Source organism: Rhamphochromis sp. 'chilingali' (assembly GCF_963969265.1).
Source record: "Rhamphochromis sp. 'chilingali' genome assembly, chromosome: 18".
Lineage (NCBI taxonomy): Eukaryota > Metazoa > Chordata > Actinopteri > Cichliformes > Cichlidae > Rhamphochromis > Rhamphochromis sp. 'chilingali'.
This window is the reverse complement of record NC_137945.1, coordinates 27,384,977-27,398,742: the sequence shown is the minus strand read 5'-3', so window position 1 is coordinate 27,398,742 and position 13,766 is coordinate 27,384,977. Positions and strand designations below refer to the sequence as shown.

General features: G+C 42.3%; 2 protein-coding genes across 4 annotated transcripts in view; both read left to right on the top strand.

The window, feature by feature from the left end:
• Positions 1 to 5,002, top strand: part of ccny (cyclin Y) — a 46,018-nt gene extending 41,016 nt beyond the window's left edge. For both annotated transcript variants that reach the window (XM_080865762.1, XM_080865761.1), the window contains 2 exons: positions 730 to 892; positions 1,760 to 5,002. In XM_080865762.1, the coding sequence (XP_080721888.1) occupies positions 730 to 892; positions 1,760 to 1,876 (280 nt within the window). In that variant the 3' untranslated portion in view covers positions 1,877 to 5,002. The remainder of the gene's footprint in view (positions 1 to 729; positions 893 to 1,759) is intronic.
• Positions 5,003 to 9,070: 4,068 nt separating this feature from the next.
• gjd4 (gap junction protein delta 4) lies at positions 9,071 to 13,440 on the top strand. 2 transcript variants are annotated; one of them, XM_080864546.1, is made up of 3 exons: positions 9,071 to 9,091; positions 9,171 to 9,414; positions 9,557 to 13,440. In XM_080864546.1, the coding sequence occupies exons 2-3, from the start codon at positions 9,351 to 9,353 to the stop codon at positions 10,747 to 10,749; spliced, it is 1,257 nt and encodes a 418-aa protein (XP_080720672.1). In that variant the 5' UTR covers positions 9,071 to 9,091; positions 9,171 to 9,350; the 3' UTR covers positions 10,750 to 13,440. The 2 variants fall into 2 exon arrangements, with proteins under 2 accessions (XP_080720672.1, XP_080720671.1); XM_080864545.1 differs by having other exon boundaries at positions 9,081 to 9,414.
• Positions 13,441 to 13,766: the final 326 nt, after the last annotated feature.

Sequence of the window (13,766 nt, the reverse complement as noted above, 5' to 3'; positions counted from 1 at the left end):
GGATTCTCTCCAGTGAGTGCAGCACAGTATGCACATCTGCTGTGCTCCCATATGGCAATTTACCGGACTGTGGCTCTTGATTTGACCAGAGATTTCCTCAGAAGGTCAATTTGAGTCTGTTCAAAGCCATGTTCTGGAACCTAGCCTGCTAAATTTCACGTTCCACCCACTGACTGAACAGTAGAAACGTCTTGGGAGAACACTGAGGAGCAGAGCAACACAAAAAGAAACAGATGAAAACAGGCTGAATGAGGAAAGATGAGGAAAAAGCAGCACTATTAGGCAGAGTTTGGCTACAGCAGAGCCTAAATTTAGCCCGTCTGTTGCTGCGTGGCTGTGAAAATATGTGTGTGAGCAACAAAGGGTAGGAAGAAGAGATGGCTAGTGGTTACAGTGCAGAAGGATTTGGTCACAACTGAAGAGTAACAGATGAAAGCGTCTGTCATCACGCTGCACCGAGGATCACAGAGCTGCTGAGCACAGGCACTGCATGACAATAGCACTTTCATGTGGGATTAATTCTTTCTTACACATAACGCTCAGTGTTCCTTGCTTAGATAGCATTCCCTTTTATCATAAAGAAGAGGCTTATGTTTGGTGGCGTAGGCTCAGTGCAGCCTACGCCACTCTGTGAGATGTTGGCTTTACCAATCAAACTAACCTTTATTTAACTAGCATAAGACTAATTAACTAACTCACACGTTTTCTCTTTCTTTTTTATGGAAAAAGGAATGAGCTGGAGCGTCAGTTCCTGGAATTGCTGCAGTTCAACATCAACGTGCCGTCCAGCGTCTACGCCAAGTATTACTTTGACCTGCGCTCGCTTGCTGAGGCCAATAACCTCAGCTTCCCCCTGGAGCCTCTCAGCAGGGACAAGGCGCAAAAACTAGAGGTGAGAAGCGCGCTGAAGTACTAGAGATAGGTTTATGTTTTTGGAGCTCAGGTAAAACAAGAAAAAAAAGAGGAAAAATATCAATTTATTTCAGCCTGGAATAGAAAAACCAAGGTAATTTGGGTAGTTGGTATTTTGACGAGCTTCTGATCATTACAAAAACATAAATGTTGATCTCCTGCCGGGTGAAGGACAGGATGCAGGGACGTGCTGCTGTGCAGGTAGCTTCGCTCTCTTCCTTCCTGTCCTGCAGCCTTACTGCTGTTAGTGTTTCATTCATTGATGCCATTGCTTGATCTGTTGGAGCAAAACAAACTTTTTACAGCAGGTATACCAGTGTTAATAACGGCTGCATTCCATTTAGTTTTAGAGTTTTAAACATCAAGCTGGCTGAAGGTGAGACGTCTCCATGTGACGAGTGGAATTGGTTGATTAATTTATTTGGAGATGAGACCATTCCTCAACATTAATCTAGTTATTTAATGTCCAAAAATAACCCCCAAAAGAAAAAGCAGTTTACTTAAAAGACTGCTAAAAGTGAACCCACGTGTCTTTGTGATTTTGAAAAAATTCCCATTCCCACCTGAGTTGAGCAGGACAATAAGAGAGAAACTCTGGTGTGATCGAGAGGTCATTATTGTCACTTTCTCACCTGAACTGCACAAAGCACAGTTTAAATGAAATGTTTCTAAGCGCGTTTGGTGTGTGAGCCCATCTCAGACTTGTGGTGTCGTAACCACTACTTACACATAACACACTATGTGTTTGGTACACACACACAGGCAAAGATGTTCTGTAGTCACTCCAACTAAAACATAGGAAGGCACCCCCGGCTCCATCTCACTTGCTCTTTTGTTTGACTTGCAGGCCATCTCACGGCTGTGTGATGACAAGTACAAAGACTTGAGGAAACTAGCCAAGAAGCGCTCGGTGAGCGCAGACAACCTAACAGTGGTGCGGTGGTGTCCGGCCATCATTTCCTAACACTGGCTGTCTGCAGAGGAATGCATCATAGACCTGTACTGTATTTCTGCCTAGTATGCAGGCAGACCAGGTGGGCAGCAGTCGTGTGGATCAGTGTCAGTCTGGAATCTCCTCACACATACACACGCCCCTTCAACAATCTGGCACTATTACAAATGTTATTGCATCCAGACTGGTTGTTGTACATAAAAGAAGTCCTGTTTCCTGCCTGCACCGAACCAAACGGAGCTAAGCTGAACCAAACTGAACGCTGTTGGAATGAAGACCACCTAACTTCAGAAGATAAGCAGCCAGGTGGAAATACAGAAGTGGAGAGACTTGTGTGAAGTCCAGAAATGAAAATAGGAACACGCTTAAAAAGCAGAATACAGGACGTAACAGCGGCAGCGGCGCTTCATAATTCCCTCCAATGCTCAAGTGCTTGTACAGCTGCTGGAGGGGACGCCGTGTACATTCCTTTGATTTTAATCTTCTGGTTCAGTCAGTACGTTAGCTGAAGCATGAGATGATCGTTTGACAGCTTATAGACACATTTCAGACTTTACTTCAATTTCTCAGTTAGTTTGTGTTTTGTTGGGTGTTTTTGTTCTTTTCCATTCCCACACAGCAGCTCCCTCTGTTCGCAGAGACAAGCGCATACAAAAGAAAGACATTTCACAGTTAGCTTAGCAGTACAGTTGATACGTGGACTACATATCCTCAGCCCTCCTTGACAAACAGAATCCGCTGAGCATTGTCTCAGATGGGGACCATTTGACTGAAGTTTTCATCAGGATAACTGACATTCAACGAGACAAGTCCGTTTTTAGCTCAAGGGTACTTATTCACCTTGTAGGCATCCAGTTGCAGAATAGTATCTCTGACAGTACGGCCACCCAGCAACCATTCAGATAAAGCAATATTCATGCATCGCTTTGTTGTTGTGATTAAATATAACAAAGCACGCACACATGGGAGGAGATTTACTGGAAGACAGAAACGAGACATACTGTAGAGCTTCTGTTGTACTTTATTCACTGCCATTGCCCTGACCTGTGGTGCCTGTAATAAGCTAGTTAAACACTTCTCCCCTCTCTGCTGGAGAAAAAAAAAAGAACAAATAAGTCTGAAGTATTTTTTTTTTCCTCTAGCGTTTTGTACGGTTCTTCCAACTTACAAAGTAACAGCACAAGCGAAAACATTGACATTAAAATGCCAACTAAAAGCATGAACCTTCAGGGTCGTCACAGACTGAAACGAATGAAAAAGCTTCGAGCGATGATTGAAACACTGCTTACAAAATGATAGATTGTATACATTTTGCTAAATTGTCTTTGTACAGTGTAAATACAGCACCGTCGTGTGCAAAAATCTGTAAACTGAGGTCATAATGTTAAAAAAAATACAAAAAGAATAAGGTTAGAATATTTATATGGGTCAGTTTATACTGCAAATGGGGAGGGGCAAATATGTCTAAATATGTGTTTCTATGACAAATCAAGCAAAGAAGAGAGTCAAGTTTTACGATTTAAATAGGAAACACCACTTAAGATTTTTTGGTCTCTTGTCAACAATTTCACAATGCTGAAAATGCCATTTTTTTTAATGTGACATAATGTGTGTGGTATGGAGATAACACATGACAATTCAATTTCATTTTATTATTATTATTATGATTTTTTTGTGTTTGTAAGTCTTCTCTGTGAAACGTTACCCTACTCATGTGTTTTTGATAAAATAAGGATGTTTGTTTCCTCTGATGCTGTAAAATTGGCAAGATGTTGTAAAAGGTCATCAGGTGAGTCAAAAATATCACTCAGTATGTCGTTAAATAATAATAATGTCTGAACTGAGAATTCATATTTGGCAGACTTATTCTGTTAACACGCATCACTAACCCTCCTGTTGTCTTTGGCTCAAATTTAATTTGTATCAATTTCCACATGAATTTGTTTTTTTTAAATTGGACTTAAAGATTTAAAAAAGTTAAACCCACAAAAAAAGATTTATTCAGACTGTATTTAAAAGATGGACTTTGTGCCTTAAACGTGCATTTTATCTCATAGCCAGCAGGGGGCATTTCGTCTCGTAGCAAAAAGGAGTCCAGTTGCACAGAAGTGTATGGGGAAAAGGAAGTTGGTGTCAGTCCAAATGCTCAGCTCCAAGTTGTAACACTTTTCATGTCTACACCAACTAATTGGCGATTCTGTGAGAAAATTCCCTCTTGACGACTTTTCCACTTCTCACTCGTAGCTGGTGAGTTAAAAAGTTTATTTTGGGTCCTGATTGGGCACGCTGTCCATCTAACGAATAAATGGAAGCACGTTTTTCTTTTACGACTGATTGGTGGTGTTAAGCACTGGCGTTCAAAATGTCTTTTTTATACAATATTATTCGCTTACATCAACAGTCATCTGATAACCTTTTGCAGCATTTTGCCAGCCTCACAGAAACATTAGTAAAACTGTCATAAACAGTATTTTCATAAACGGCTCCCTTCCTGATTCTTCCTCCTCCTCCTTTTTTTTCCCCTTGAGTTTTTTCCTTTAAAAACAGAAAAAAGGCCAGTCTACAGATTTGAGTTCAGTTGCTGTTCTGGGTGTATGAGGATAGGATAAAAATGAACTTCATGTGACCGGCTGTTTGCCTTACAATCAACCAGACTCTAAATCTAAATCGGTGAATTGACACAATCTTGATGTAATCTAAAAAAAATCTAAGGACTTACTTTTATTTCTTTTTAATGAAATAAAAAGATCAGGGGGAAAACGCGTTCTGATTTCAAATGTGACATCGGTTTGTTCTTGTGCATTTCATCGGTAGCCTCCAGGAGTGTGATTTATGTTACTTTGCTTTTCTAAGCTACCAGAAAATCAGTCTGGCCTGCAGGCGTGCAGAGCGGCAGAACTGTACCAAAGTCATGGAGGAAAAAATGAAGGAAGCTCTGATGTGGTGTCTGATCTTAGAGAAGTGCTTTTTTTGTGTGTGCATGTGGCGCTTTGAATGATTGGTAAATAAAAAGTGCAAAATGCATCTTTGGGGGAAGTTACGATGCTGGAGTAGCTGTTGTGAGATATTGAAAGATTGTATATCCTATTTATTGTATGTGTGTGTACATACCGCCCAGTGTGGTTTTCTCTGCACGCAGAAAGAAGCCGCGTGGCTGACAGTGGTGAATCCTGATGTGGAGAACGTACCCCCTCCCTCTGATAGCAAAGACCGGTTTTGTGTGTTTGTGTGCGTGTGCATGTGTGTGTGTGTGTGTCATAGCCTTGTGCACTGAGCTCTACCTCTGCATAGAGTTTTACTTTTTTCTCTAATGTTTTTTCTTCCTCTCCAATATGACATTTTTCAAATTTGACAAATACAGCTTTGATCATGATGGCAGTAAACTGCTGCAGCTGTGACACTTTTGTTCTTCTTGTTGATGGATAATTTCAACAACTTGTACTGTATTCTGTTGTAAATGTCAGTGTATTATTTCCTCTTCATTGAGTCACTCATTTGTTCCTGTTCTGAGTTGCCAAACTTTTCTCTGTATGTTTTCAACTATGATTTAAAAACAAAAAAAACAAACCTGCTCCCGTTTTAGGAAAAAAACTTTGCAAGAATTAAAATTTCCAACCTTGCAGTTCATGGTGTGTTTTTTCTTTGTCTCACTTCATCATAATCGATTTAATAATCAGTGAAAGAAACACACTCCAAGATCTTAGACCTCCTTCTCTTTCACCTTGTTAACTCAAGTGTTTTTCACAATAAGACAATATTTTGATATGTACTATACTGTACAAGTGATGTGTGTTGCGCTCACACAGTGTACCATTTAAATGGCTTACAGCAAGTGCTAATACAAAGATTACATTCTGCCATTCAGTCACTGAGGGACACATTCAGTCCTTCATACTGGCCTCGATTTGTTTTTATTTTATTATTTTATTAGTTCTTTATTTATCCAGGTAAAAATCTCATTGAGATTAAAAATCTCATTTCCAAGAGAGACCTGGCATCATGGCAACAAAAGTCAAAAGATTTGTGTTTTAATTGCTGCTGTGGTAACTATCCAGGTCATTTCAATGAAGAAGTGCTGTTAGCTTTTATTAAAAGCACTGTTCGAACCGCTGTTGTGAACACCATCAAGCTGAAGTAATAAGTGAATAGGAACAACATCACTTTACAAGTTGAGAAAGTTCTATAAAAAACAGGAGTCTGTGAAAAACTCAAGTACACAAGCAGAAGTTTTGGCAGTTTGCTGGTCTGAAACATCTACACAATGCCTCAACCTTCCCATGAGAGGCGTTCCAACAAAATCACCCCAAGGCCAGACCATGTGATGCACAGAGAAACATGTTGAACTCTAGTGCACTTGTACAACTAGAGAAAGAAAAAGTACATTTTGTATGGAAGGAGAAAACGTCTCCCTGAAAAGACCGTGGCAACACAGGTTTGAGTTGCAAAGTTACATCTGAACAAACCTAGAACTGGAGATGTTTTTCTCCTAATAGAGAGCTCAACTTTTGGTGAAAACTAAGCATGGCATATCAAGACAAATGCCTAATAACGGTCAAACACCGTGGTGATGTGATGATTTTGGACCTGGGTACTTCATTGAGTCGACCACAAACTCCTCTGTGTACCAAAGTATTCTAGAGTCAAATGTGAGCCATTTATCTGACAGGTAAAGCTTGGCCCAAATTGGCTCCTGGAACAGGACAACGATCCCATGCACAGCACTAAATCGAGACAGAATAGCTGAAAAAGAAAAGATTCAAAGTCGTCAGCCTGACTGAAACAGGAATCACACACAAGAGAGCGGGGGATAAATTAATGCCGGAAAACGTTGATGAACTGAAGCAACTGTAAAATTTGGTACAACAGGATAGATTAGTCCTGTTACAGTGTTACCAATAGTTTTAATGTTCCCCAAGCCAGTTAGATCTTGCTAATAATTAGAGAAATCTCTGTACGTCCATCTGTTTGCCTTTTCCTCTGCTATCTCGACTCCTGTTCATCTGATCCACCTCAAACCTAGCAGGGGTGTTTCTGGAGCTTGCAGTGTTCTTCCTGGTGTCTCTGCTGCCTTTTTGCAAACTGCTCAAACATTTCAGATCATTTGGATTAAAGTTTGGTCAAATACTTTGAATGAAGAGTCAGAAAAGCTAAACTTTGTCCGGAATGGAGATGTAAAATTTGCTCTGATCTGCAATGAGGAGTGACATCATTAGACAATATCATTAAAGGTGCTGAAAGAATTCTCAGTAGGGTTCATCGCTACTTAACCCTTGTGTGGTGTTCGTATTTTTGTTACTCAGCCAGTGTTCATGGGTCTGGTGGACCCGCTAGAGTTTTGGCTTTCCAAATTAACACTATCAAACAATTTTATGTTAAATTACTCAACAGATGTTTACTTCATCCCAATTACAAGACATATGAACAGCAAACATGGTTAATTTTTTCCCTTTACCTTTGTTAGATCACATTTATGAATTAATGTGCTTCTCGTTTTTCTTTTATATAAAATGTTATAAATAAATCAGTTATAATCAAGTGGAGTGAGTGGAAAGACACAACACATTTACACGTGAAAAAATAATTAATTGTTTAATTTTTCTTTTGAAAAAACTGAACACGGGTCTCACAGACCCGAACACCATACAAGGGTTAAACGTTTCACAGTGACATTTGATCTTTTGTCAATATAAAAACAGCTTTAAGATGAAGACACTGATCCCACAGGACAAGCATTACGTGTTTTATCAAATTAGAAATTTCTCACCCTGCATGTTCATATTCAATGCTATATCCCAAGCCTTTTTATAATCTTTTGGAAAGTTTGTCACTCGTGTTCATTGGAAGCAAACACAAACGTCTCATGCATCATTTCCTAGGAGATGGGAGACGGCTGTGGATCAGGTGGATGTTCAGGTAATTATTTAGGTGGGAACTTTTCCAAGTAATTAGATAAGTGAGGAGCAGCCAAGTTTGAAACGAAAACGATTGTTGGCTTGAATGGAAAATGCATCTACCAAAGCCACAGTCTAATGGGGAGGATGGAAAGCTTTCCTGGGGATATTATGCCATTATGGCCTCATATTTTAATGTAGTGAGTTTGAGAGTTTGATGTGAAAAGCGTTAGCTTTTTTTTGTTTGTTTGTTTTAAATCAAACTATGAAATGACTTTAAAAATGTTTTGCCTGTCATTCTTTCTTCTAAAGCAGGGGTAGGCAACTCCAGGCCTCGAGTGCCGGTGTCCTGCAGGTTTTAGATATCACGTGAGTGAGGATGCCGGCACTCGAGGCCTGGAGTTGCCTACCCCTGGGTTACCCCTTTTATAGAAACCAATCAGAGTGGATGCCACATTCTACTTTAAATCAAATACAGATTGTGGTCCACGCCACTCCTCTGGGAGGGAGAGAGAGGGTAGCAGTTGAGGCTCTTTTACTGCTAAAACTGTGCCGTTAGCTGTTGCTTTGAACTCAACCGGAGCAGCTGCACAAATTTCTTATGCTGTCTTGAAAAGGTCATCACGGGCAAAATAAAATCAGTCATAACAGACTTCTGAGTGGGATTTTTTGTGTGTGTGGGCAAGCGTGGACGTGCTAATGATCACTGATCTGTAGTAATTATGAGCCAAGCCAACTGTCTTTACCCATGTGTGCCCTCAGCAAACTAACGTCATGGAGAATCTGTGCTCTGTACAGGAGAGAGTCAGTCTCTCTCTCTCATGGTCTATATACATATATATGTGTGTATATACATATATAGCATACATACACCTGTGCTGTCTTTAAGACAAATGATTAAACATGGCTGTATTTCCTAGCCGTATTATGCGAGCTTCCAGTAAATCCTTAACAGCCATAAACTGCTATCAGCTGTGGGAAAATGCAGTTTACAACCTCCTTATGTTTCACGAGAGCAAATCCACTGTCTGCATATCTGCACGTTATCTTTATTTGTCATTGTAAAATGCCTCAGTAGCTTCTTATATTTTTATGGAGCGGCCTGTTCGAGCATGCCTACCATTGTGGTGAAGAACCTAATACAGTAGTTTAGCATGAGTAAGCCGGGAGGCTTGTTCCTCTCCTGTAAAGACAACCAACAGCACCAAAATATCTTTGCAATGCCAGGACAGCGGTGAGCTTTTGCGAGTGGGTTAAGAATAGATCGACAATGGGGCTCACGCCTGTCTTCTGTTGTCTGAGGACAGACGGTTGTCTGCAGGGGACGGAGGAAGAGGTAAGGTGGTGTGCTAACTTCACTCAGCCTTTCAGAAGCTTGGGTGATTCAGATGAATCTGATACAGTTTTACCCGCAGGGACTGGGTGAGAGAATTGGAGTGTCATGCTGCCCACCTGGGAGCCTACGTGATCCTTTGTGGAAAGGCTAGAGGAGAGACAAGAAGTGGATAGGAAGTGGAGTGCTGGCTTAATGATTTTAGCCTTTGGTCCGAAACTGGAGGACCTGACGATTTTGGAGGCCCTTGAGCATAACAGACATGGCGGGATCAAGTGCCTCAGAGGTGCTTTTTATCTCTGTCAATCACAGCATCACTTTAATGGGTGAGTTGCCTCTAGTTTTGTTTTAAATTGTTATTTATGGCTTTAGATATTGCAGTTAAACTAAAGATCATGAGGGGTAATCTCAGTTTTTTTAGGCTGATTGAATAATCACATTAATTTGTTTTCCTTTTCTTCCCCACAGGAAAGGTGTGGCTCGTCGTGATGATCTTCCTCCGTGTCCTGATCCTCCTCTTCGCCGGTTATCCTCTCTACCAGGATGAGCAGGAGAGATTTGTGTGCAACACCATCCAGCCTGGCTGCGCCAACGTGTGCTACGATCTGTTTTCTCCTGTTTCACTCTTCCGCTTCTGGCTGGTGCAGCTTGTCACCGTGTGCATCCCTTACATCCTCTTTGTCATCTACGTGGTCCATAAGGTGTCCAACGCCCTCACGGTGGAGCTGAACTCCCAGAAACAAACCAAAGCCTTTCAGCTGTTCAGAATCCGACAGGAGCCGTCCAACAAGTTGCCTCTCGCGGTAGAGCAGCGAGGGTGGGCCCGGTCCTTCAGTGGAGCCTACATCCTCCATCTGATGTTCAGGACTCTGCTGGAAGCAGGCTTTGGAGCAGCTCACTACTATCTGTTTGGTTTCTACATCCCCAGGAGGTTTCTTTGCCAGCATGCTCCGTGCACTACTCAGGTGGACTGCTACATCTCCAGGCCCACTGAGAAGACTGTGATGCTCAACTTTATGCTCGGCGTGGCCGCTCTGTCCTTTTTCCTGAATGTGCTGGATTTTATCTGCACCGTCAAGCGCTTGGTGAGACAGAAGAGCAAGAGGAAGATGATGGTTGAGAAAATACTAGAAGAGGAGCAATGCTTCCTTTCAGCGGGAGGAGCGTCCAGGGGCAACGACCAAGAGCAGGAAGCACAAGACGGGCAAAAGGGGGGTTTCCTGAAGAGGAGAGGCAGCAAGGGGTCTTGTGGAGTAGGGAAACGTGATTTAGCTCAAGAACCTCCCTCCATGGAGCGCTACTCTCTTCCTCGTTCTCTCGGCCCGATGGGCTGCACCACCAACGGTAACAATGCCGACTCGGTCTCCCAGGAGGAGGCTCCAGAAAGGGCCGGCAGCGAGGTGGCTCTCTGTCCCTTGGAGCCCATGGGGACGCCCAGATCTATTCGTGTTAGCAAACGGGGCCGACTCAAACCTCCACCCCCACCCAGACGTGACCTTGGTTTTCCCTCTGTGGGGCCATGTGCCCCAGTGGGAGATATTTCCACAGCAACAGCAATCTGTACCAGAAAGGTGGGCCAGTATACACTTGTTGAGGTTGGCTGCAGCGCAGAGCTGCAGACGGGCGACGATGGGCAGGAGAAAAGATCCGAGTGGGTCTGACTTTAATACTGTTAGAAGCAACAACTGCTTGGGTTGATATTTTACCACGTGACTGCCCTGTCACCCTGAGAAGAATCTATAATGGCATTACATTCACCGGACACCTTAGACTCTTATTTGCCATGATTTTTTTAATCATACCATCAAGCCGCATCTCCTTTGCAGCACTGGTCCGGTGATGCAAACTGACAAGAATTCAGCAAATCTCTGAATTTAGCAAATCAGGAATGACAGTGAACTCAAGCCCTAACTGTCTTTGAGCTAATCCAATCCCTGAAACAATCTAAAAGAGGGCAGCCCACCTGTTGTTTGTTTTTTTCTTTCTCCCCATGATGCTTTTACCCCTTTTATAAACAAAGGCAGGCCCCACCCCACCTGACTGACTTTATTTACTGTGTCAGGGTCCCCGGGGTCAAAGCAGACACGAGCAGCCTCTGGGCGACCTTTTTGAACAAGAGAGTCGGGCCTAAATGAAAGGCAGTAATCTCACTAAGTCGCTGTTACCACACGTAGACGACAGAAAAGGATTCCTCCACAGCAGTGAAGGACACCGTGAAGGCCGATATAAGATCACAAAGCAATTATGTTCTCCCATAGGGGCTCTGTATTTATGGAGACAGCTTGTCACTCTATTTCAGGGCCTCGCAGAGCTTAGAAGGAATATAAACCTTAACATGGGCTGACACTAGAAATAGAGCACAGCGGAGCCCTGCAAAGGAGGACTGTGTGCTGCCCTTCAGGTTATCTGCGCTCAGCTTTGGTTTCCCTTTGATCAAAGCTCAGGTTAACGTGTGCCAGAAACTAGCAAACTGCTCCGACACATATCAATCACAGAAATTATGATAACATGAAATGTGACCCTTTTTTTTTCAACTCCCCAGGTGAATTCACGTGGAGGTCAAGAGTCTCCTACAGTAAATCAGCTGCGTTGCTCTTGATTATGTGTCGCTGTCGCTGAGGGGCCAGCCTTTGTGGAAATGGATAGCTCTTGATCTTCGTCCTCTTGTGGTTTTTTTGATGATGACAACAAGAGCTCCGAGCCTCATATCTCACCTAGCTACAGAGTACCGCACCCTGACTGCGACCACGGGGAGGGGAGGGTTCATCAGACCAACATCAAAGGGATTCTTAACTCTTAATGTAAAATGATGCATTCTGAATCCTACAGTTCAAATAATTCACATTACAATGTTGTGTTTACATAGTGTGTCTGGAAAGTATTCACAGTGCTTCACTTTTTCCGTATTTGTTCCAACATCTGAGCGATTGGGATAAAAGGGCCTTAGTCAGGGAGGTGTCCAAAAACCAGATGGTCACTCGAGCATTGCTCTGGACAAGCATTTCTGCGGCACTCCACCAGTCAGGCTTGTGTGGCACATGACAGCCTGCCTGCAGTTTGCCAAAAGGCACCTGAAGGATGGTGCGATGAAACAAAGACTGAACCAAGAGCTGGACATCAGTCGATCAATGCCACCCCACAGTGAAGCAAGGTGGCGGCAGCTTCATGCTGTGAGGATGTTTTTTGACAGCAGGAACTGGGAGACTAATCAGGTAAAGATGAATGCTGCCTTGACGATAACCTGCTCCTGAGCGCTCTGGACCTCAGACTGGGGCGAAGGTTAATCTTCAAACAGGACAGCAACTGCAAGCACACAGCCAAGACAACACAGGAGTGGCTTCGGGACAGAGCCCAAACTCTCATCTCTGGAGAGTTATGAGAACAGCTGTGCACCGCTCCAACCTAAGGGAGCTGTGATTGCTTCCAAAGATGCTTCAACAAAGTATCGAGCAAAGGCTGCCAATCCTTATATACATGTCATGTTTTTGTCTTTTAGTTTTAATAAATATTTAAGAATTTCAAGCAAACGTTTCTTTTACTTTGTCATTATGGGGAATTGTGTGTAGACTTTTTAGGTGACATGACAAAATGTGGAAGAAGTGAAGCTCTGTGAACACTTTCTGGATGCACGGTAACATAAAAATTGATTGCAATTACTGCCTTTTTTTTTTTAACCTTTATAATATCAAATGAATTAATATCCAGTCAGTGTGGATTTTTTTTTCAAGTGAGAATTCATATTTGTGCTTTAAGCTTTTCTTAGATTTTTATGCACTCGTTCATTAGCAGTTCTGATTTTCTATTAAAATGGTGATGACGCTGAAAGCAAACTTTTCTCAGCACTGTATTGTTCCTCCTTCCCGCTGTGCTGTATTCTCTGCACCAGCACTGTACTCTGAAGTCTTGCTGCCCTCCAGTGACGCCGAATGTAAAGTGCTGCCTTCAACTGAATCAGCTGCTCTCTGGAAACGTGAAATGTGCATGTTTTTCCCCCGAATTCCCAGAGCTGTAGGCATGCTGTTCATTTTCAGTTATAAAACCACGTTATTGTACTGAAAGAAAAGGAAAAAATTAATTACTTCTGTTTTCACTGATTATCCCAAAATAGCTTGTTTTACAGATATATTTATTTTGAAAGACAAAAAACTAATAGCTACTAAAAATACCGTACACCACACTGGACCATTAGACTTGCTGTGAAACGTGTGTATTATCATGATGTCCCCTTTTGTGCCTTTTTGTGCTACTGTGAGCATTTAGTAACATCTGCTGCAATGAAACATTGAAATGTGAAAGTGGCTTTTTCTTCTTTTCGTTTGCTACTGCTGTTGTCTCGAAAAATAAAAAGCTAATCAAAGGAATCACCTAAAAAGATTTCTTGATTTCAAACATTTCACCAGCGTGTAAATAATAAGCCTTTAGCCATGTAAAGTGGCAGATACTGGTGCTGGCTGGAAAGACTGTCTGATGAGGAATTTTAGGTTGGGGGAAGCAGTCCCTGCAGAGGATTCTGGGAGAAATAAAGTGCACAATGGAAACACTGGGAAAGTGCAATGGCATGCTATCTGTGGGTGCATGTACTGCAGCTCCTCCTTACAGTAGGCGCTGCTAGCAGACTGTTTATTATGAAATGTTCTGTTCCACAGCAGTGAGTCAAATATGCTGGTGTTAAATCTGC

Coding starts and splice junctions, on each gene's coding strand:
- gjd4 (XM_080864546.1), top strand. CDS start 9,351: ATGGCGGGATCAAGTGCCTCAGAGGTGCTTTTTATCTCTGTCAATCAC. Junction 9,415..9,556: donor TCACAGCATCACTTTAATGG/GTGAGTTGCCTC, acceptor TCTTCCCCACAG/GAAAGGTGTGGCTCGTCGTG.